The 24,038-nt window shown below is 43.6% G+C and overlaps 1 protein-coding gene across 1 annotated transcript; it reads right to left on the bottom strand.

Moving 5' to 3' along the window:
* Positions 1–326: 326 nt before the first annotated feature.
* LOC138366646 (MFS-type transporter SLC18B1-like) lies at positions 327–23,106 on the bottom strand. Its single transcript, XM_069327834.1, has 14 exons — positions 22,714–23,106; positions 20,232–20,516; positions 17,713–18,023; positions 16,624–16,719; positions 15,380–15,453; positions 11,410–11,557; positions 10,924–11,083; positions 10,366–10,514; positions 8,439–8,629; positions 6,464–6,559; positions 6,081–6,249; positions 4,475–4,630; positions 2,449–2,522; positions 327–613 (listed from the first exon to the last, which is right to left on the bottom strand). The coding sequence occupies exons 2-14, from the start codon at positions 20,509–20,511 to the stop codon at positions 562–564; spliced, it is 1,956 nt and encodes a 651-aa protein (XP_069183935.1). The 5' UTR covers positions 20,512–20,516; positions 22,714–23,106; the 3' UTR covers positions 327–561.
* Between the last annotated feature and the right edge of the window lie 932 nt (positions 23,107–24,038).

Raw genomic sequence — 24,038 nt, 5'->3', positions numbered from 1 at the left:
GGTTGTGCTTGTGTGGGGGGGGGTTGGGCTTGTGTGGGGGGGGTTGGGCTTGTGTAGGGGGGGGTTGTGCTTGTGTGTGGGAAAGAGGGGGGGGGTTGTGCATGTGGGTGGGGAAGAGGGGGGGGGGGTTGTGCATGTGGGTGGGGAAGGGGGGGGGGGTTGTGCATGTGGGTGGGGAAGGGGGGGGTTGTGCATGTGGGTGGGGAAGGGGGGGGGTTGTGCATGTGGGTGGGGAAGGGGGGGGGTTGTGCATGTGGGTGGGGAAGGGGGGGGTTGTGCATGTGGGTGGGGAAGGGGGGGGGTTGTGCATGTGGGTGGGGAAAGGGGGGGGGTTGTGCATGTGGGTGGGGAAGGGGGGGGGTTGTGCACGTGGGGGTATATTGAGGATGTAGGGGCTACTGGTGATGTGAAGGGCATATATGGGGTGTTGAGATATGGAGGGTCATATGGGTGGTGGGGGCACGTGTCATATGGGGGGGGGGATGTGAAATCCAGCATTGCTCGGCAGCAGTTCTTGTATCACAGACTAGTTGGTCATAAAACATTTCGTACTACCCAAAGTTAAACAGATTCTAAATTTTGTGTCGTGCTCATGAGGTTGTTGCGGGCATACCTGAAAAAAATAGTAAAATAAACAGGATTACGATCAGTACTAAATTATTTTATTTGTGCCTTTGGCCAGGTCCTGGAGCCAATTTGTAATTCGGCACAATGTTTCCCCCCGAAACATTATTTCAACATTTTTAGATCCAGTCATCCCACCCCTTCCCACCATTTCCTGCTGGGTACACAGGTGGCTTAAAAAATCTATTTTCATATATTGTGGCTTAAGTGATAGGGCAATAAATCTATGGAATCTCCTTGCGCTGGAAGAGTAATTAACAAGATAATACTTCAGTTTAACATTCAGCTTAAAAAAAAATCCTTAGGAATAATGGTGGGGAACTTCACAAGCCGTAGGATTCCTCCTGTCGAAGCTACTGGAGATGTTGATCCTCGTGTAGAGTCGAGGCTTCAGGAGTTCCACTATACCAAAGGGAAACTGTCATCGTGCAACGAGGGTTTTAAGCTGTAATGGCCTCCCCAACGCAATAAACTATTACCTTTAATCAATATAAAAGAAGCACTGAACTGAAAAGTATTTTGTCAAATTCCAAGAGTACGACTTTATCAAACTAGAAATGCTTTACAAATCAAGGGACCCTGAATGTGGAATGACCTTTCCCAATTATGTTAAAGACTGTACCTCTCCCAACCAGTTTAAGATAAAAACTAAGTACTACCTAATTAACTCCATGTAACCTACCTCACCCCCAAAATGTCGATCCATGTCTTCTATTTTAAACAATTCTGTCTGTTGACCAAATTGTATTTTTGCTGCCTTGTTCCCCCCCCCCCTTTTTTTTTTTTCTCTCAACACAATTTATACTTTAATCTCAATTAGTATTAAGTTTTAGTCTTTGTTTTTCCTGCCCGAAACGCTTAGCGTAATAGTGGCTTTAGGCATTGTATGTACTAGCTCTATCTATAAATCCATCAACGTTTTGTATCTCACCTTTTTATGTATATACTTTACCTGAATAAATATTTGATTTGATTTTGATTCGATTTGAAATAGCATTGATCCGCCAGAGTCTTCGCCCTAAATATGCTAAATTATGTTTGCCGTTACTTTAGTCCTAAAATAATGCAAATACTTTAATATAAGTCTCGCTAATTAAAAGTAATACATAAGCAAAAATTTACACTTCACCCGCGCGTGTCAATACAAAACATTTGTTCAAACTTGTGCATGTGAACTTCTACCTCGGTATCAAGTATTGTCCTAAGATGTAACATTAATTTTGTTCGAATCACCGCCCGTGATAGTGGCTTAATAACCGGCCTACTGAGTAAACATCTACGTTGACCAAACCACACACTAGAAAGTGAAGGGACGACGACGTTTCGGTGCGTCCTGGACCATTCTCAAGTCGATTGTGAGAATCACAATCGACTTGAGAATGGTCCAGGACGGACCGAAACGTCGTAGTCCCTTCACTTTCTAGTGTGTGGTTTGGTCATCGTATTTCTGCCACATTGTGACTCCTCGTCTACAATGAACACCAACTATATATTAAAATATACGTTATAATCGCACTGCGATATTTTGCATAACAATGTATTTATATTAAATGGCACTTTTAATTGGAAACAAAATTAGGATTGGTACGGTTTTCCCAAGATAAATTATACACGCTTAAATGTTGCATAGGACGAGCTAGTACCTAGCTAGCTAGCTAGTGCTTTTGAACCCTACGAAGGTTCTTAATTGCCTTGATGGTCAACAATTTTCCTTCACACTTTTAGCGCTACCTTTATACCTTTGTGTTCCTAAGGATCAATGTCTCCGCGGTCCGGTCTCTGACTAGGCCGCCTGGTAAACTTGAAATTTTGTACTTCACCTACCTTGTGGAAGTTGGTATGGGCGCCGAGCCACAGAAGATCGAGTCCTCTATGTCTTCCCTATAATTCAAATTCACCTGCAATAATTTATGAATTAGTATGTAAATCTTGTCCAATACAGTTGAGTAGTAACAGGTATGCAGGAATAATAATATAATGGCACAAGACATTAACTAGGCATTAACCTAGGACAAAAACCAACATTAATGTGAAATAGGTATTCACCTAGTTGTGCTTGCGGTGGGGTTGAGCTCTGGCTCTTTGATTGACAGTTGAGGCAGGCCCAATCAACCGATTTATTCCCCCCCCCAGGAAGCAGCCCGTAGCAGCTGTAACTCCCAGGTACCTATTTACTACTTGGTGAACAGGGACATCAGGGTGAAAAGCTCTACCCATTTGTTTCCGCCTCCGACGGGAATCAAACTCGGACCCCTAGGATTACGAATCCCGAGCGTTGTCCATTCAGCCAGCAGACCCCTTACATACGTACACACGCGCGCGTACACTCACCTAATTGTGCTTGCGGGGGTTGAGCTTCGGCTCTGGTGCCACCTATCAACTGTCAATCAACTGGTGTACAGATTCCTGAGCCTACTGGGCTCTATCATATCTACAATTGAAACTGTATGGAGTCAGCCTCCACCCACATCACTTCCTACTGCATTCCATCTGTTAACTACTCTGACACTGAAAAAGTTCTTTCTAACGTCTCTGTGACTCATGTGGGTACTTTGCTTCCACCTGTGTCCCCTTGTGCGTGTACCACCCGTGTTAAATAATCCATACTTGTCTACCCTGTCAATTCGCCCGATAATTTTGTATATGGTCATCTCTTCTCCCCGACCTCTTCCATCTTCCAGCGACGGAAGGTGCAGTTCACTCAGACTTTCCTTGTAACTCATGCCTCTTAGTTCTGGGACTAGCCTAGTGGCATACCTCTTTTTCCAGCTTCGTCTTGTGCTTGACAAGGTACGGGTTCCATGCTGGGGCCGCATACTCCAGGATTGGCCTTACATATGTAGTATACAAGGTTCTGAAAGATTCCTTACACAGGTTTCTGAAGGCAGTTCTGATGTTAGTCAGCCTTGCATACGCCGCAGATGTTATTCTTTTGATGTGGGCTTCAGGAGACAGGTTTGGCGTGATATCGACTCTTGGATCTTTCTCTGTCCGTTTCATGCAGGACTTCATCTCCCATTCGGTATCCCGTGTCTGGCCTCCTATTTGCTCCGCCTATTTTCATTACCTTACACTTACTTGGGTTGAACTATAGTAGCCATTTGCTGGACCATTCATTCCGTCTGTCTAGGTCATCTTGTAGCCTCATACTATCTTCCTGTCATAATCCTCCTCAATGTTTGCATCATAAGCAAACATTGAGAGGAACGAGTCTATAAGCTCTGGGAGATCATTTACATACATCAAAAACAGTATAGGTCCAAGGACTGAACCCTGCGGGATTCCACTGGTGACGTCTCGCCACTCCGAGACCTCCCATCTCCTGCTTGTGGACTAGTCTTATGTGGTACTGTGTCAAAGGCTTTATGGCAACCCAAAAATATGCATTCTGCCCACCCCTCTCTTGCCTGATTTTTGTTGCCTGGTCGTAGAATGCAATTAATCCTGTGATGCATAATTTGCCATCCCTGAACCATGCTGATGTGTTACAAAGTTCTTTCGCGTGTGTGTACTGTGTGTGTACGTACGTGTGTGGGTGTCTACACACAGGCTGCCTGTCCCTGACAAAAACTAAACCATTTTGAGAGCACATGCTTTTATAACGAGGCTTACACTTGTGCGCAGGTGCATCGTGGAGTTGAGAACTGTCACAATGTTCTTCGCCCATTAGGCCTCGTTCAGCCGCCCAGCATCTTCCAGCTTTTATAAATCGCCTCCTATTAGGCCTACACAAAACTAATCAAGTCTTTAACTTCATTAAATTGTGGCATTGCAAAAAGTACATACAAATCCTCCAAATTTTTTCCATCTGAAATTTGTGAATATTTATTGCCATGGAAATTATACTTACAGTTTTTGTAGTGAATGGCTCAGAGGGAGACGTAGTGAGGATCACCTCTCTCCTCCGCTTAGCCGTCGGGCTGGTGTCTGCGCGCGTCTCCGAGAGGCAGGGCCGGGAGCTGCGCCCTCGCCGGCAGCACACGAGGTACCCCGCCGTCATCACCACCTTAACACACACAAGCTCAGGTCATTATAGCCAAGGCTGCACGTCACAACGGGGAATGGCTCCAGTAAGTTACTTATCCAACCATCACATTACTCAAGTTACATAACATGAACGCAATCATCACCATTAATATACAAATTTCTGAATAAACTTTAGCAAAGTTTCCCAGAAGTTGAAAACAAAAGCAAAATTAGACATTAAGGATGAGACTTTTAGGATTTGTGTAATTAAAGCTTATAGTTTCTGCTACAGAGCAGCTTCCACCGTCGGTGACCTTGGAGGACCAAAACACTCATTGGCAATGTTAACACGTTTGTTACGCTTTTGTTAATTAACAGCCACCATGCCCTTCAAAGCCACCATCATACTCTACATTTACCGGCCGTCATCCAGGCTCCACCGACCCCTGTCACCAGGTGCTGCAACTCTCACCTGTGGGCCTGGACACTGAGGAGGAAAGGGGGGGGGGGGCTGGTGGACCACCTGGACACTGAGGAGGAGGAGGAGGGGGGGCGGGGCTGGTGGACCACCTGGACACTGAGGAGGAGGAGGAGGAGGAGGGGGGGGGCTGGTGGACCACCTGGACAGTGAGGAGGGGGGGGGGGGGCTGGTGGACCACCTGGACAGTGAGGAGGGGGGGGGGGCTGGTGGACCACCTGGACAGTGAGGAGGGGGGGGCTGGTGGACCACCTGGACAGTGAGGAGGGGGGGGCTGGTGGACCACCTGGACAGTGAGGACGAGGGGGGGGGGCTGGTGGACCACCTGGACAGTGAGGACGAGGGGGGGGGCTGGTGGACCACCTGGATAGTGAGGAGGGGGGGCTGGTGGACCACCTGGACACTGAGGGGGGGGGGCTGGTGGACCACCTGGACACTGAGGGGGGGGGGCTGGTGGACCACCTGGACAGTTAGGAGGGGGGGGGGCTGGTGGCACTCTTATGATGCCAGTAATTATGAATTAATGTTACACCTCCACTGTCGCGTCACCAAGAGTAATCTTTTGTCGAATTATCTGCACGTCTCTTGCAAATTTCTCTGAAATATATATGTTTATCTCTTAGAGAGTTCGGCAATATGTTTATTGTTTGTGATGTGTGTCAATATATGTATGAACACGTTGTACCGAACGGGGTGAAGATAGCTTGAGCTACCTCATCCCTTTGTGTGCATTTTACCTCAGTAAACTTATTTAAATTTCAAGTCAATTCAATTTCCACTGTCGCCATCTTACACATATTAAACACAAATGAAAACTGAGAAGCCTTATTTAAATTTGGGATGAAACCATAACCTAGCGATGGGACTATCACCCTGATGGAGCTTACATTCTCAGTTATCTTCATTGAGGATAACGTTAATGTAGGAAACCTGGACAGGTATTCCGGTACGTCAGAGGTTGCTTGGTTACAAAGGTTAAGGTTAATGTGAAGAGTAAAAATAGAAAACTTGCAAGAAACCCGTGGAGGCCGACAACGATGACCGAAGCCTTACGGAAGCCCATCATGTCGACCAGGAACCCAGAGCCAGTTCTTGAGGTAAACCTGCCGACGCCTGACAGAGAAGCCCACAACCCTGCCACGCAGCCATGAGTTCCAGCAACGTCTGGGAACCCAGAACCCCTGTAGAGGGAATATAATATAGCTACACAATTTACCCATATTCAACACAACATTCATATTTAAATCACCAGTACAATGATTTCCCTTATTAGACCACTATCTTAAAAAACATTTTGTTTACATTGGAATGATCAAAGAGCAAAACTACCAAATCGAGTTTAGACAAATTAGTGTTTATGAGAGTGGCGAGACAGAAGCAGTGAAGGCCACTCACACGACCTCCCTCATGGCGTCCACCACCCCTGACACCTGCTGCCCGCCAATACCAACACCGTTCAGCACCAACGCCACGATCACCACGCTCAACGTCCTAGTCAAAAGAAAACAGTTAAAGTTAAGTAAAATAGATTTATAATGCAATTATAAACTAGTTCAGTAATTCCAATCCACTCTTTAGGAACGAGTGGGCAAGTGACAAATAACTGTCGAAAGCGGGTCTAGTGCAAACTAGTCCCGCTTTAATTTACTAATATAATGTAATTTCATTTGCTTTTATCCGGGCAAATGCGGGGACCTTTGACAAGCCGTCAGCTTCCTGTTCTCGTCGAGGCCACTAGTATTAGTGGACTTCAGGTAAACTAATCAGTCATTAGGACGACTATCTCCCGTGTTCCTAACCTTAAGTGTACTACTTTAATCTGCATAGTTAAGAACTGAAGTCAACTCTGCGTATATAACGAGGCGTCTATATACCTTGGCTAATGAATTTGTTAACAAAACCTCTGCTTTTGATGCTTACACGAAACAATAACTCAATTTCTCCTTAGTTCAGATGTATTGGAAATAATGGCACAAAAATATACAATTCATAAAACAATATTAAGATACTATAGAGATCAAGTCATTTTGATGCATTTTTGGTAACTGTTCTATACAAGAACTACAGTTCCATCCATGCATGATCTCATGACCTAATTCCTCGGTCGTAAATTAATGTTTTTTCACAGGCGAGTACAGGAACAGAGGATTGCAGACTTGTTAGCTAGTTACAGTGGCTGAGAGCTTTCCTGTCCCATAGCTCACGGTAAGCCTTACCCACTAGTTTCTCTGAACACGACTCGCCAATCGACTGTACTGAACACACATACATACACACATATATATATATATATATATATATATATATACATACATATGCAGAACAAGACTGTACTTGGGGTTGGTCTATCCCATTGTTGATGCAACAATATACATTACATTTTGTAACTAGTTCAAGATTAACTTAGTTAAATGAATTTTGTGGTTCAGTCCCAGAACCCATTATTTGCCTCTAACCTTTTCCACTACCGCCCACAGGATAGGTATAGGGTGTACAAGCTAGAAGAAAAAAAACTAATTTTATTCAGAACTTTAAAATATTTCCCCAGAGAATAGCACAGCTGCTAGTGTCCTGGTAAGGAAAACTTGCCACTGGTTAACACTGGAAAAGAGGAATATGCGCAAAGCAAGATTTCTACCTCCAAAACTGTATTAAAACTTAAATTACGAGTGTGGTACAACAAGTCGTTGAAAGGTTCCGTGGACATGAGGTAAACCAAGAAAAGTGGCTCTTATTGGTGATATCAGAACGAATAGCCATCAACATGGAGCCTAGCCTCAGGCCGGGCTCGGGAAGAACAACAACTCCCAAAACACGCTCCAGGTATGTTCCAGGTAATGGTTACTTCCTTCCCCACCCGATTAGTATGTCCAGGGACCTGTTCCGAACAGCGAGCGTCAAGCACTACAATCAGGTTGAGACGTCAACCCGGAAGGCTTGGTCAGCAGGGGCTGCTGGACACTGGTCTCTGAACACGCTCATGGTTGACAATAGTGCTTCTAGGAGCAACTCTAGACTACTAGTTTGCATATAATCTGAATTTATGAAAATTGTCAATTATTTGAATAACTGAAGTTAATGGGTGATCACAACTGGAAACCAAAATGTTTTCTAATAGGTAACTTATGGAAAATATGACGGAAACCAAATCACGAAAATCTTCTTAAAATTAATACATACAAATAAAATACAAATATTTATTCAGGTAAAGAACATGCATGCAAGGTGAGATACAAAAGTTGATGAATTTATAGATAGAGCTAGTACATACAATGCCTAAAGCCACTATTACGCAAAGCGTTTCGGGCAGGAAAAAACCAAGACAAACTTAATACTAGAATACTTAATATCTCCAGCAGTGTCACTTTACCTGGTGATGGGGACTCCAGGGAAGGGTCCCAGCAAGAAGAATGACACGAACGCCAAGCAGGAGGAGAAGAAGATGAAGATCTTGACGCGGTCGTAGCGGTCACACATGTAACCCCAAAAGGGTGACGCCAAACTGTTGGCGCCATCCTTCAAGCCAAACAACAGGCCCACGTACAGCGGACTTAAATGGTACTGTGGGGAATTTTATATGTAATTAACAACAAGGTAAAAAATTTTTTAACTTTAAATCGAAAAAAAGTACAAGTATACAAGGTCACCGATGTCTTAAAACTAAAACCATTAAAAAAATTGTATGGTGACCATGTATATGACGCAGCCGTATTGAGAATGTCAATATTCAACACTACTGTGAGCAGCAAGCACCAAAATGTTAATATACAACCGCCCAAACACAAACCCTAGTACTGTTTTGCAAGTCTGAAAATAGTGAGAGTATAGATGTTATTCCCCAATACAATTATTTACGAAAATGGTACACAAAATTTGTCTAGTGCCTACCACTGGAGGCCCTATACACAAAAGGCTATAGTGGAGTCTATGAAGCTACACAAAGTGATGATATAGTGGCCAGAATACGCCTGGGAATATAGACGTATCTGGCAGCTTTCTCAAAACCCGAATGTCGAATACACCATGTGTCAACTTTGTTGGAGAAAACATGCACTCCCATGAACATTATATTGTAGAATGTCCTATACTGACCGACTTTCGCCGAGGTATGCTGAACTCTGGGTATATTGACCTTCCTGGGCTGAGGTATGCTGAACTCTGGGTATATTGACCTTCCTGGGCTGAGGTATGCTGAACTCTAAATACTATATGAATACTGGAACATTTGATATATTGGACTTGTACCCAAGACTGACCATGTAATACATCTGTTATATAATGTATTATACCAATACAATATATATACATCTGTTATACAATGTATGTACCTATAACCTGAGCTTGTAAAAGCATCTTAATCACCTTCAGTGGTTAAGTGTTTAATATCACTAGTTTCTATAGAAACTATTTTGCCATGTCAAAGTAGGAGATACATAGGTGTGTATTATATTATATTATGTATTATATTATATATGTGTAGTGTGTGTGTGTGTGTGTGTGTGTGTGTGTGTGTGTGTGTGTGTGTGTGTGTGTGTGTGTGTGTGTGTGTGTGTGTGTGTGTGTGTGTGTGTGTGTGTGTGTGTGTGTGTGTGTGTGTGTGTGTGTGTGTGTGTGTGTGTGTGTGTGTGTGTGTGTGTGTGTGTGTGTGTGTGTGTGTGTGTGTGTGTGTGTGTGTGTGTGTGTGTGTGTGTGTGTGTGTGTGTGTGTGTGTGTGTGTGTGTGTGTGTGTGTGTGTGTGTGTGTGTGTGTGTGTGTGTGTGTGTATTTGTATACAGGGTATGTGGAAGCTGGTCAGAACTGCATTTCACCTTTGTAAATGCACATTAATGACGCTATGTAAAAAGAGACCTCTAACACTTTATGTAGGACAAAACTTAAATCTGTGTATTTATGTTTGTAGGTTAGATTAGAATTTTAAAACCACTACACACCTTCTGTGGTCAATTGTTCAATAAATCGCAATTTTATGTTTAACGGATCTCTAATCCTATCCATGGAGGACAGAAGAAAATGTATGTTGGTTAGCATTGTAAATGTGTGGCCACGTTTGTAGTAGGGTAAAAAACTGGAGCACAATCCCAACGGTACTTTACAAAATATCCTGCTCTTACATCAATATGAAAATTTTCATCCTACAAGTTTCAATATTTTAGCTCATTTGCTTTTTGAATGTATGATAACATTGTAGAAAATTCTTGGTAGGTAGAATCCCGAACTAGTGTGCAAGTACAAACTCCAATGTTTATGCCCCGACACAGTCCCTAGGACCTGGGGCTCCAAGGTGGCGAGGCACTGACCTTTCTTAGGACCTGGGGCTCTAAGGTGATGGAGAGGAATCCATTGCTCATGGTGGAGAAGATGAAGGTGATAAAGGAAATCCAGATGCCTTTGATGGCAAACACTTTCCAGATCTTCACCTCCTCACATTTCTCCGATTCTTCTTCTTCTGAAAAAAATAAATAGCAAAAGATAATGTATTTCAGACATGACCAAGTTTCTCCTGATTATCTGTTAATCTGAAGAATATAAGCAATTTTTTTTTCCACGTGCTTAATTTTAGGAAACCTATGACAATATGAAGTTGCCTGTATATGCATCTTGTGGCGTATAGCATGTGTTGCACCTCCACACACAACTGAATTATCGCTATTTAAACAACCCCACAGGCAGACGACTACTAGAATACACAAAACTGCATAGTATCCAGAAAGCTCAAGTTTAGGTGTAACCTTAACCTAGTCCCTCATTCCCTCCTACCATAACCTAACCCTCCAACCCACCATATTATGTCCTTTTTCCCCGCCATATCCTTGTTCCTCTTACCATAACCTGCCCCATAACCCCACAATACTAACCACAGTAGTATGGAAGACAATAAAGGGCAATTAAGGTCATTGACATCTGCACGGTTCCCATGACAATGAAGGGAAGCTTGAAGCCTCCGACCTGCAGCAAGGCGCCGCCCACCACCGGCCCGAACATCTGCGCCAGGTTCATAGTGGTCCGTGTCCACGCCTGCAGGGGACCATTATACATCACGTCCACACACTTGACCAATAAAGGCACACATCTGCCCCAAGACCTCCCTGAACTTTAATGTGGCTACAATGGAATAAAATAATTGTCAAGACCCAGTAAGGTCTTAACAGTTTGCAAGCCAAATAAATCTTCTCGAAGTCTCTAATTACAATGAAAAATTAGAGTATTTGAGTTTACCATTATTACATTCAACAAAATGTTAGTTACACATATTGGATTTTTAATCTTACAAGTTCTATACTAGAAACCGTATCTACAGATATGTTATACAAATTTTACTTCGTAAAAAAAAAAAAACTCACGAAGACTTTAGCCACGGTGTCAGGAAACTCTAGGCCAATATAGGCGAACGTAGCGGTGCTGATCCCAGCATTCGCCGTAGCTTGAGTCATGCGGATCAATATAGCCATGATCACAAACACTGGCCCAGGAGCAAACCACTCTAGGAACCTGAAATTAGATTTATGACAAACTTCAACACCCAAGGGGGGCTCGGGAACTAACTATTGAAAGAAAGCGCCAAGCCATTATATGGTTATATTTTAACACCATAAATGGGTTTGTTTAATATTTTACATACAATGAGAGTCAAGTCACAATATTGGTGGCGCCAGACAGTCTGCCCAGAGCAATTCTAAAGTCACACCTTTCGAGACTTGTGTTCACACGGTGAGTAGAGGTCAGGTCGCATCAAGTGACTTCGCTTCTGTTAAGCTGATAATTGCAGACGGTTGGTTAGATTTTTTATTCAGGTAAAGCTACACACATTGAAGATGAGTTACAAACAATATTGAAATTTAAAGATAGAGCTAATACATACAATACCTAAAGCCACTAGTAGTTGTGTTGTGTTTCTTTCAAACAAGCCGCGTTATAGGTGTGTTAGGTTAATAACCAGAAGCTATCTCCTGGTAGGCAGAGCTTACCCGCTCCAGGTTTCCCCATAAATACCCGTGGAACTGTACATTTGATACATTGAGGAGGACAAGCGATAGTTAGACAGAGTGAGCCTCTCTGGAGTGAGACCTCTCACTCCAGAGAGGTTCCAGCAGCCCGACTGGCCGTGTTAGACCGAGAGGGGGACTGTCAGCCGTCCCAGACCGGGTGGGGGACTGTCAGCCGTCCCACCCCCTCCTCTCTACAAAACTTAGTTTCAGAGACCTTGGTGAGTGAACTGTAAAGTTGTCATTGTGTTTTCCAACTTATGTGCTGTGTGATTTTCACGGACAGTCAGCCGTAGTTCATCTCAATTTCTTGTGTGGTGACTCAGTGTGTTAATGTTGACCTTTGAACATCAAATGAAATGGTTGAATAATGATCCCTATATGAGTGCAGATATAATGGTAAATATATAATTGATTAACTTACTATTTTAATTGTCTAATTCTGATCCCTAGATCTTTGATTTTGATAGCTAGAGTGGCGAGCATTCAGAAGTTTACTGGCTTAAGATTATGACAAAGATTCTTGGTTACATGAATTGTACATTCTTCCAGTTCATACGTGTTATCAGATGTATTGTTGTGCAAAGTTGCATTCTTTGTATTATAATTAAAACTTGAATGGATGGTGGCAGCATTTGCTTCACTTCTTTTTACCCTTCTTACTATATTCTATTCTACTTTCCTCCTTTATCTTATTCTGTCTCATTCTAAACTTTCCCTTTCTCCCTGACCACTCCTTCCTTCCGCCTCTCAACCTCCCTCATCCTACGAGTTTCCATATTTCTTCCTCTTCCATTTCCGATACGTTACAATATAGCACCGTGGTACATAACATAGCCAAGATATCACTCAAGATGTCATTTCGTATATCAAACGAGTCATTCACCTAGGATTTTAATAAGACAGAGGACAGGAAGTGGGAAAGCAAAATTTCCAATTCTGAAAAAAATCAGGACATTGGAACAAAGCAATTCTACCAGGAAGGTTCAGATCTGTTCTCCACACACTAGTTCTTGTGTGGCCCATACACGGGAGCAGTTTCCCCACTTCCTATTGTATTGACAGGAAAGCCAATTTATATTGTACGCAATGTTTATAATTTTATGTAATATTTTTTTTCTTGCAATGTATCTTATTTAAGTAATTCTGCTAGAATTTACCTACTTAAAATTATCTGTTAGATTAAGGACCTGCCCGAAACGCTGCGCGTACTAGTGGCTTTACAAGACTAAACACTATGCTATGTATTCTCTCAAACCCAATGTACCTTCTTGTATATAAATAAATAAAATAAAATAAAAATAGAAATAATTTGTTAAGTTACCAACCATCTGTATACAACAGTACGATGAAACATTCCAGCATTTTTAACTTCAAATGGTTTCAATTTGCTTTAAACGTTTAGAAAATCCCAATTTTAAATGGCTTACCCAATAGAGCACTGAGGTACAGTTTGAGAATCCATAATGTGTTACAAGCCTCTCCACGGTCACAGGACGCCTACTGGCTCACCAGTAAGATAAAGCTATTACTCTCTCATCTATCCTTATCTCAACTATGGTATCTGTGCTTGGGGTTCTACCATTCAAAATAATTTACGTCTTCTAATTACCCAACACAAAGCTACTATTAGAACAATAACTAGCCCCAGACAGCACTCGGTACCCTTACTCAAATCTCTGAATATGTTAGATATTAATTCACTGAGCATCCTCTCGTGTACTCTATACATTTAAAACTCTGAATTGTAATGTCAATCCTGACCTTAAAAGCTTCTTAGAAGGTTGTAACAGAACCCATGGGCACCACACCAGAAACAAAAACCTATTTGATATTCCAAGAGTTCGACTTAATTAAACTAGAAATGCTCTACAAATGAAGGGACCCTAAATGTGGAATGACCTTCCCAATCATGTCAAAGGCTGTACCCCTCTCAACCAGTTTAAGATGAAAACTAAGTACTACCTAATTAACTCCATGTAACCTACCTTACCCCTAAATGTCAACCCATGTCTTGCTATTTTTTTTAAACAATGCTGTTTGTTGACCAACTTGTATATTGGCTATTTTCTATCATGTTCCCCCCTTTTTTATCTTATTTTTTTCTTTCAACCCAATTTATACTTTAAGCTCAATTACTATTAAGTTTTAGTCTAAATGTTTTTCCCCGCCTCATCTTGCCCAAAACGCTATGCGTACTAGTGGTTTTAGGCATTGTATGTACTAGCTCTCTATAAATCAATCAGAATGTTTGTAACTTCATCTATGTATGTATTTTCCTAAATATAAAATTATTTTTATTATTATAATTAACCCAACGTTATTACTATTAAGAGTCAACAAACCCCTTACCAAGCCATATAACATTCTCTTCATCTCGGTCAACACAAGCTAATGGAACGTTAACAAATGGTAAATCACAAACCGACTATAGTGTATTTTTGAATTTTTTGTGTTGGTGTGAGCAAATATTCCGGGTTTGGTTTGGTATTCTATTAAAGGTCTACAAAGACGCGAAGGGGTTATTACGGCCATCATAAATAGCTTACTCATCTCCGAGTGCATAATCTCTTGTACTCTCAAACGAAGCTTATATACTTAAAAGGAACTAACCTACTGTTAAACTTTGAAACTTCCAAACTGTTCCTTTTACTATCATAGTGTTGTTGCCGCGAGGCACCGGGGGGGGGGGGGGGGCAGCCGCACCCCCTTCCCGCCGCGAGGCACCGGGGGGAGGGGGGGGGGGCCAGCCGCACCCCCTTCCCGCCGCGAGGCACCGGGGGGGGGGCCAGCCGCACCCCCTTCCCGCGAGGCACCGGGGGGGGGGGACAGCCGCACCCCCTTCCCGCCGCGAGGCACCTGGGGGGGGGGGGACCGCCGCACCCCCTTCCCGCCGCGAGGCACCGGGGGGGGGGGGGCAGCCGTACCCCCTTCCCGCCGCGAGGCACCTGGGGGGGGGGACCGCCGCACCCCCTTCCCGCCGCGAGGCACCGGGGGGGGGGGGGGCAGCCGCACCCCCTTCCCGCCGCGAGGCACCGGGAGGGGGGGACAGCTGCACCCCCTTTCCGCCGCGAAGCACCGGGGGGGGGGGAGGGGGGGCGGCGGCCCGCAACACAAACATAATAGGCGGTGAAACAACAATCGTGTAACTAGCTTCAAAAGATTGTTATTTGCTTAGCTAAACGAACTAGGGGGATTCAATTCCTGAACTGATTATGTGCCTCTGTAACCCTTTACACCACCGCCCACGGGATGGGTATGGGGTGCATAATAAAGGAACAATTGACAGTGAAATGTTTGTTTTGAGCCACAGAAAACTTGAACTCACCCGGAGAGAAAGCAGCAGCCGCCGCTACAGAAGACACCAGCGGAGAAGGCAAACTTGACTCCTATAGTCCTGAGCTGTGGGAGGTCATGGAAAGTTAACTATTTTTATATTAATATATTAACATTTAAATTAGCCAGTTCTTGAAGCGCAATAATGTTTAAACAAAAATGGCCCACTGTCGAGAAAAATACATTGAGTGACGTGACCTGAAGTATTTGACACATTCATGACAGCTCCTCCCCCCCCCCCACCATCACACTCAATCTCTGCTCTTATAATCTAAATCAGGAGAATGTTTCCGTCATGATATGTATAAACCCCTAATCGGAGATTCATTTCATGTAGTCTAGCCAGTCCTGCTTGTAAAAATGTGCATTTGCTAACGGACTGGAAATTATACGTTATTTACGTTGTGAGACAGGGCCTTGAATTACTTATTACAATGTTTACAAATTGTGAAGCCACGTTTAAACAGACCGTTATTTTTGTTCAAGTGGGTGAACTTATCACACGAAGTATCCTATTGATAGTAGTACCTGGAATCAAACCTCTCGACCAATCAGATGGGGTCTAGAAAACTTTAGCCAACAAGAAGGAACATATGACGTCTGTCTATGACCGCGCATCACAAAAAGCAGGAGGGAGCTAGAGCTCGGGGAATATTTCCCAGCATTCCAGCGTCAACGAGCAAGCAAGATTGAACATTTACCCGAATTAAATCCACCAGGATGTCAGTCGTGCCAGGATGTCAATGGGGGAACAAATCTTTACGGGAGGTGCCTTTTATAATGGGTTATTTAATGGTAAGAACAACTGCCTCAAACCAGTTCTTGGGGGACATGTCTCCTCTCATATGTGGCTAGAAATATGAAATATAACTAGAAGTATATAAAGGAAGATGGCGGAGCATTGTTTACCGTCCGAGCCCGCCGCCATGGAATTGGCGAGTCGAGGCGGATTGGAGAAAAGTGGGAAGGCGAATCATTGTAGGGAACCCGAAGGCGAGTGCAAAAGTACGAGGGACGAGATTCAATACGGAACTCACGGGTAAGGAAGGCAGGAGGGAGACGAGAACCGAAGCTAACGGCCAAGAAGTGCGAAGTGCGAACTTACTTTGTCCGCGACCAACACCGGATCAGAAGTAACAACCAGCGAGGCGAGCGAGAGGGGGAATCAGAAAAATTCTAATGTCCCAACAGCTAAAAAAAAAAAAAAAAAAAAAATCTTAAAACTAATGAACTAACCTTTTTCCCGATGATAGGTGTGACGAGGAAGGCAGTCAAGCAGTTCGTGCCGATGATGAGGCCAAAGACCGTCGAAGAGCAGCCTTTTTGCTGCGCCTGTCACGGGTAAAGGTAGTAATGGTTTATAGTTTTGTCAGTTGTGTCATGAAAATTCCATGTTTCTGAAGATCAATGCATTTAAGTCTTTCATAAAGAAATGAGGATGGATTCTCCATTTAGAACAATTCGCAGTTTTCTTTAGAGAGCGAGTCATCATTCCCGGCTTGTGATCCTACCAATGTCAGGTCTAGAGATAAGATTATTTTGCGAGGTCTCCGTCAAAGGCCTTTCGGAAGTTTTGGTAAACAATCTAAAGTTTGTGTGTTTTATGGCACCAATTTCAGTAATAGATTAAGTTGGGTTCTCTAGACATTTGATAAACCTTGTCCTTGATTACTATTCATTATTCCCCTAACATTAGTGCAAGCTACGACTAGTTTAACGCACATTTTTGCATGATCAGCAAATTTCACGCCGAAATTCCAGGGATAAGGGGGAGGGAGAGGAAGAGGGCAACAGGGATAAGGAAGAGGGCAACAGGGATAAGGAAGAGGGCAACAGGGATAAGGAAGAGGGCAACAGGGATAAGGAAGAGGGCAACAGGGATAAGGAAGAGGGCAACAGGGATAAGGAAGAGGGCAACAGGGATAAGGGGGAGGGGGGGAGGAAGAGGGCAACATGGATAGGGGGAGAGGGCAATAGCGATAAGGGAGAGAGGAAGAGGGCAAAAGAGAAAAGGGGAGGGGAAGAAGAGGGCAACAGGGATAAGGGGGGAGGGTAGGGATAAGAGGGGACAGGGGAACAAGGATAAGGAGAGAAGGATGGGGAAGGATGAGGTAGTAGTTGCATTGCAAAATCACAATTAACAATAACGAAGAATAATATATTAAATATTTTGATGGCACAATCATATACCTCAAGTAAACATAAAAATACTGTTTAGCAAATACAATTCAAGAATAAAACCCTTCAACTAGCCCTCTATTCTGAACTTCACTAGGAGTCGACTACTATAATTCTGTGCTGTAGTTCAAATTTTTAAAAGCTTACAACATGAGGGAAGAAGGGCGGGAAGAGACAGACGGCGAAGGAGGAGGTGAGGGCGCCCAGACACAGCACCATCAGCAGCAGCCACTGTTGACGGGTGAACGACCAGACCACTGTCGAAGTTCCCTCACTGCTGTCTTCACCTTTAGTCTTCACTCCACAGCTGTCTTCGCCACCTTCCTCGTCTCGACGGGAATCTTTGCTTTTGGACCTTCCCCACAGGTTCTTCCTCCAGCACGGCCACCGTCGCCTTCCTTGTGGCTCTGTGGCGGGGGTGTGAACGCCACCTGCGTCCACCTCACCTTCCACTGCACCTGGATGCATCAAGTCTGAGATGATGCTCTTGGTTAAAGCATTGAAATAAAGAAAAATACACATTTACAAAATGGATAAGATACGGATGACTCGCTATGGCTAGAGGGTGTGGAGCTTCCATTTGTCATGCCATCTGTCACACTGGAGTCAGACATTCATTTATTTTATTTATGTGTCGCCTTAGGTTACACAGCAGTGTGTTGCTACCCTAATTCTATATGAAGGAATACATGGTATAGATCAGAGGTTAGCTGTGATTTCATTTAATATCACCATCTTACAGGATGGTTAGTTTTGCATGGAATCAGGAGAGAACATGATGCGAATCATGTTTAGTAATAAACTCTGGGTAGTGAACACTAATATTCTCCAACATTCGTGAGTGTACGATGTACTTGACAGCTCCGTATCTCTTACTGCTGAAGTTGTTAATAATCGGACACTCGCAAATAGTGTTGGAGTGTCTCAGTTCTTGTTCACATAGTTTAGGAGTGCAATGCTTATCGTTCGGGGATCCATTACCTCCAACAACCTTGCAAAAGAATATGTATCAGCTTAATTCTGACAATTACAATTCCACGCGCTAGTGGAGGTGTTGTCCGTACATATATGTTTAGAACCGAGAATTCTAACACTGTACCAGTGTTTTCCGCCCTTTGAGTGTTATAAGCCTGGCTCTATCAAGCCGCTGTGTGCTGCTGCTGCTGCTGCTGCTGCTGCTACTACCCGGACTGCGCAGCGATGTTTGCCCGAGTGTATAGGTCATTCTGTAGTCTATGGAAACAAGACCTGTGAAATGTCATTTTAATGGTCTTTCAGCCTTTCCTCACATATGTGGAGGTGGAGAAGGGTGAAAAGAAAAGATGGATACAAAGATGAAAAATTGGTCGCTTATGGAGGTCAAAGACCCGCTATTTCAGGTGTATGTAAATTGAAGTGGAGCAAAGAGAATGATCAATACAGGAAAGAGCAAGTGAGCGAATTGCCACGAGTTTACTTTCTTGAATTCGGGAGAGAAGGTGGAAGATAGGATAAAACAAAAATGACTATAAAGAATATCGTCCGAGAGGATATGTCTAGCTAAAATCATTAAAAGGAGCACCGGTTTCGGCTATAAGTCTAGAAGCTGTTCAAGATCAAGGAGTTGAAGATGCAGACGGACATACAATAGTACACCATATGCTCCTTTAAGATACAATATACAATGTTGACACATTCGTACACTGCTCAATTGTCTCCACAGACCTGTGTGTGCAGAGGAAGGATGGCGGCAGTCTGAGGAAGGCCAAAAGAGGTTAAGAAAGGGACCAAGGTGCTGGAGGGGATCGCAGCGGTTATGTTTGTGTGAAGAGGCCGAGAAGAAACTTAAGTAGGGCGGGCTGTGGAAAGCTAGGAAGGTCATGAAATACAGTACGCAGAAACGAGGAATTCTTCAGACTTGGAGTATTCTAACAATATAACTGCGAAGGGGCTTGAGAATGAGCTGGTGGATATGTATCAGAGTCCAGAGCTTGGAAATTTATGGAAGAAAGAATGGGAAGGAAGCTGAGGTAAAGGGACAATGTACCACACTAACATAATTAGGAAGGATATTTCTCAGGTTGAAGGTGGCCTATTTGAGTTTACATTGTATATACGACCAAGAAAAGTCGACGTGATAGATCTCATCGCAGTTAATGTAGTAAAAGAAGCTGACAGCGTGGCCCAACATGCCAAACGAAGTGTAAAAGAACACCTTGCTATGACAATTCGAAACTTTATGCCCTTATTTCCAGGGCTCATTGCAGAGGCGTGTATAGTGCCCTTAGCACCAGCGAGAATGATCATTTCCGAGACGAGGATAGCCCTTCCCAGTGGGTCGCCTCATGACCCATGTATGCCGTCCCTAGAAGAGGGCAGGAGAGGGGACAGAAGCTACCGTCACCAGGCGAAGGGCGTCGCGCATCAGCGCCGTCGCAGCAAGGCGGAACGGACGAGAGGGATGGGAGGTCGCATATAAAGTAATTGACAAAGATTAATGGTATAAAACTGTCGTATTGTGCAGGTTACTGCAAATCTCTAGTAGTTTGTACTAAACATTCACTTTATTAAATTTGGGTTCTCTCACACACTAGATCTTCTGACTTCTGGCTAGAATCCCAGAGCATTAATGTTTTATCCATACGTATTAAATTACATTATATAGAAGGGACATTAAAGATTATTACCTGTAGCACCTTCTGTGTTTATACAGAGGTCCGGTTTAGCGGGTGCTGAACCACACACTAAAGGGGAGGGCATGGCGACTGTGTCTGTGGAAGAGCCGTGGACGTCCTGCAGGGCTGGCCACGACTCCGTTGTTAAGGGCACGGCCAGCGCGTTAGGGGACGAGCAGTGGACTTCCTGCGGGGCTGGAGTAACAGTATTGTCATCACCATGAACAGGTAGTGGTGCAGAGCCTGCACTCTGCCGACCATCCATCAGACACCTGGCCACTGTTGAGCTCATCCCACCTGTAAAACAGGGTCACCATCAAATTTGAAATTTAATAGCTTAATAGGAAAATTTATTATGAATCTAGGGTTTCCCCTTTTAGTTCAATACTCGCTATGTTATTTCACTCTTCAATTAAAGTTGATCTCTAATTGGTCAAGACTTCCTGGGTTTGAGGAGACTGCTAATGAATCAAAAGATAGGTCACCAGTTGTGGCTCAAGTACCGGTCCACGTATGATCTGACCATTTTAGTTACGAGTCTCATTATGGTTGAAGCATTGACTCGAGATGTGCTTCATACAACCGTTAGTTTGAGGACAAACAGGTTATTAGATGCCACCAACACAAGGTCACTGGGGTCCAGTAGTACAGTCGGGTTCGTTATCTACTTACAATCTAGAATTCCGGGATCGAGTCCCGACCGTAACAGAAAATGTTGGGTGCGTTTCGCATCACCTAATGCTCTGTTCACCTGGCAGTAAATAAGTACCCAGGAGTTAGCTTGTTGTGGGGTAGCATTCTGGAGAGGGTCAGTATTTCAACCTCATTGGGAGGTTTCCTCTATACAAGCCTAACATATATATATAAACCGGTCAGGAACATAGCCGCATCAGTAACTCCATCAGTGATTTAGTGAAACGCTCAGGATACACCGGGGACCTTCACCACCATCGATATTCATCAGCATACTGCACGAGCCCTCGGCTCCAGGCCTCACACGAGCCCTCAGCCACCTTCAGCACCACGCAACAAGCATCCTCGTCTTGACTCATCACGTCATCCAACTGCTGTAACCAAACTATATTAAAAAAAACATACTTCGAGTGCCGTCATTCAGAACCGCGGGTTGTCAACCTAAGCAAAATCATAGATTTGTCGACAGCTGCATCTGCCTGGCGACAGTAAAGTCATACGGTGTAAACTATCCTAAATGTTTTATGTTCACATCACAATTGTTTCTGGTTTATGTGGTTTGGTTGATTTGGTGTACACATTAGGCATATGTACGTAGTGAATAAAGACTATTCCTCTTCGAACAGTCAAAGTTGACCGAAGTACCAACACAAACTACCAGTTCTAATTTCGTATTCAACTTGTGTCAAAAGACAATTCAAAAGACAATTCTTAAGCCAACCCCCCCCCCCCCCCCCCGTTTATGGATGAAAAACGCTTTCCACTTTACTACTGTTGTTCGAACATTGCTTCGATGACGACCTGTTCGAACTCTATAAATACTTCACCCACGTACCGCAAATGCAAATAATTGTCAACAAAGCCTAAACGCCTTACACCTAAATATACACATGCTAATATATACTAATTTGTATAAGTATTCAAATTTTGAACCATGTTAAAATTGACCAATACGCCTTTGGGGTCGGCCGCTGGATGGACGAGCGCCCGACAGGCTGGCCTTAATGGTCTCACTAATTGGCCAAATTATCAAAAAATCTTTAGAGCGGTTAACGAGGAACCGATATTGAAAAATCATACTGTATATTGAGGCTTGTAGAATGGAAAAATTAATGTTTTAGACATTCACAGTAATTAAAAACTGCACATCAAGACTTTTGGCACCGACAATTGCCCGTAGAATCTTTTCATCCAGACGTCCCTAGGGCCGTTCACGAGCAGTGTCAAGCCTCGATCTTGCCTCCCCTCCCCTATCCTATCCTTCCCCACATCGGGAAGGCTTAGGCATGTTTTGCATGTTTTCAGTGTAGATACTCTACAAGCGTCCTTCAGATCCACTTGGATTACTTGCTGGACCCGTCATTATAATTTATTGGCAAGAAGGTACAATGGTTTGGCGAGATACACAAGATTGGTATTTTTACAGTCCTGCAAAGCCACTAACACGCATAGCGTTTCCGGCAGGTCCTTAATATAACATATCAGGCAAGATGAAATGGTACATTGTAGCAAGGTTTTATATCAACAAATAACTACAATGTTACATTCACATTACAGTGAACAACGCTCGAGGTTGTACAGCACCTGGGTGAACCACTACTTAATCACCTCCTAGCATCTGTATTTATAGAAGAATGAACAATGCCAAATATGAATAATGTAAAATGTAAAACCGCATTTAGACGAAAGCAAGTAAAAAACTAATGTCAGACTCGCAGAACTCCAGAGCAAACATTTTATTTCTAACAAATTGTATTTTCTACTATAAAACTTATCGTTGCCACAGCGTTGTGATATTTACCTGTGTTCCAACCTGGTGGTGGAGTGGGCAGCGAGACGCAGTGATCACAGACTCCTGCACCAGGAACACTCAACCGTCTTCACCTTGTGTTAATACCTCAAAAGAAATATAGGTACTTCAAGACGGTAAAACAAACTTTTAACTCTTACAAAAAACCCTAAATAAGTCCATATCACAACCACCAGTATCACTGGGCCCTAGTGTCAATACGCTGACCAAGTGTGTTGCTGGTATTGTCTAACACTCAAAAATTAGACCTTAATAAAAGCGACAATATTGACTCGCCGGTCAGAGCAACACCTCCTCCTGCCACGGTCAACACACGACTGGGGTCTCTCCACCAGACAGTCGCTGGAACCCGCCGGACAAACCACCACGATTGTTAACTGGCGTTGACAGAACCATGTAAACAATGACTTCTTGTCAGTTTGCTCTTTGTTACCCATCAAGGAAAGTTGGCTTCATCCCAGTTAATCAAAAACATTTGAATATTTATTTTGTTTTGAGAATCTATGGTAACTGTTGGGCGAGCCGTCTGGCTGTAGAAAACAAATGAACTTCATGCGTCCTTGGTGATGCGTCCTTGGTGATGCGTCCTTGGTGATGCGTCCTGGTCATGCGTCCTGGCTGGCCGCTGAAGGCCCTAGGCAAGCTCGTGTGCTTTTATGAAACACTCGCAGAATTTACTCTTAAACACTCAAAACCCTTAACAGTAATTGTGTATAGACCGCACTGTGTAAAGATTCCTCGAATGACACTTCAACTTATTGGCGGGAACATTAGATTAGCGAGCCTGGCGGGCTGGTAGAGGGCTATCAGGGTAGGGACAGTAACTGGATGGGACCTCGTCGGGTATAATCCCTCGTAACCCCTCCAGTCTACCCTCACACCTGTATACCCTTCCTCATATATACCCATACATCTACAGCAGTATAGTATATACCCATACATCTACAACAGCACAGTAGTGCAGTCGGGTTCGTTCCCGGTCTCACAATCGGGAATCCCGGCGGCAACAGAAATTGTTGCGCATGTTTGCTATCGCCTAATGCCTCTTTTCACCTAGCAGTAAAAATGTGCCCGGGAGTTAGTCAACTGTTGTGTGGTTGCATCCTGGGAAGGGTCAGTAGTGCCACCTTGGGGACCTTGATATAAGCCTAGAATACATATGTACACAGGCTGCCTGTCCCGGAAAAATTAATGAAATATATACTTACACTCATATATATCTACATTCATATATCCACATCAATACATATTTACACATCCATACCCATATTCCGCTCATAATCCAACTCCCATAAACTCGCATTCATATAATTCCA

Source organism: Procambarus clarkii, chromosome 20, assembly GCF_040958095.1.
Source record: "Procambarus clarkii isolate CNS0578487 chromosome 20, FALCON_Pclarkii_2.0, whole genome shotgun sequence".
In the NCBI taxonomy this organism is placed as follows: domain Eukaryota; kingdom Metazoa; phylum Arthropoda; class Malacostraca; order Decapoda; family Cambaridae; genus Procambarus; species Procambarus clarkii.
This window is presented reverse-complemented; position numbering and strand designations above follow the sequence as displayed.

What these genes read in the sequence shown, in the direction of transcription:
- LOC138366646 (XM_069327834.1), bottom strand. Translation starts at nt 20,511, where the DNA reads ATGAGCTCAACAGTGGCCAGGTGTCTGATGGATGGTCGGCAGAGTGCA. An exon ending in ACACCGTGGCTAAAGTCTTC is followed by an intron (nt 11,084 to 11,409) that starts GTGAGTTTTTTT and finishes GGTCCCCTGCAG; the next exon opens with GCGTGGACACGGACCACTAT. An exon ending in GACGCCATGAGGGAGGTCGT is followed by an intron (nt 6,250 to 6,463) that starts GTGAGTGGCCTT and finishes TTCCCTCTACAG; the next exon opens with GGGTTCTGGGTTCCCAGACG.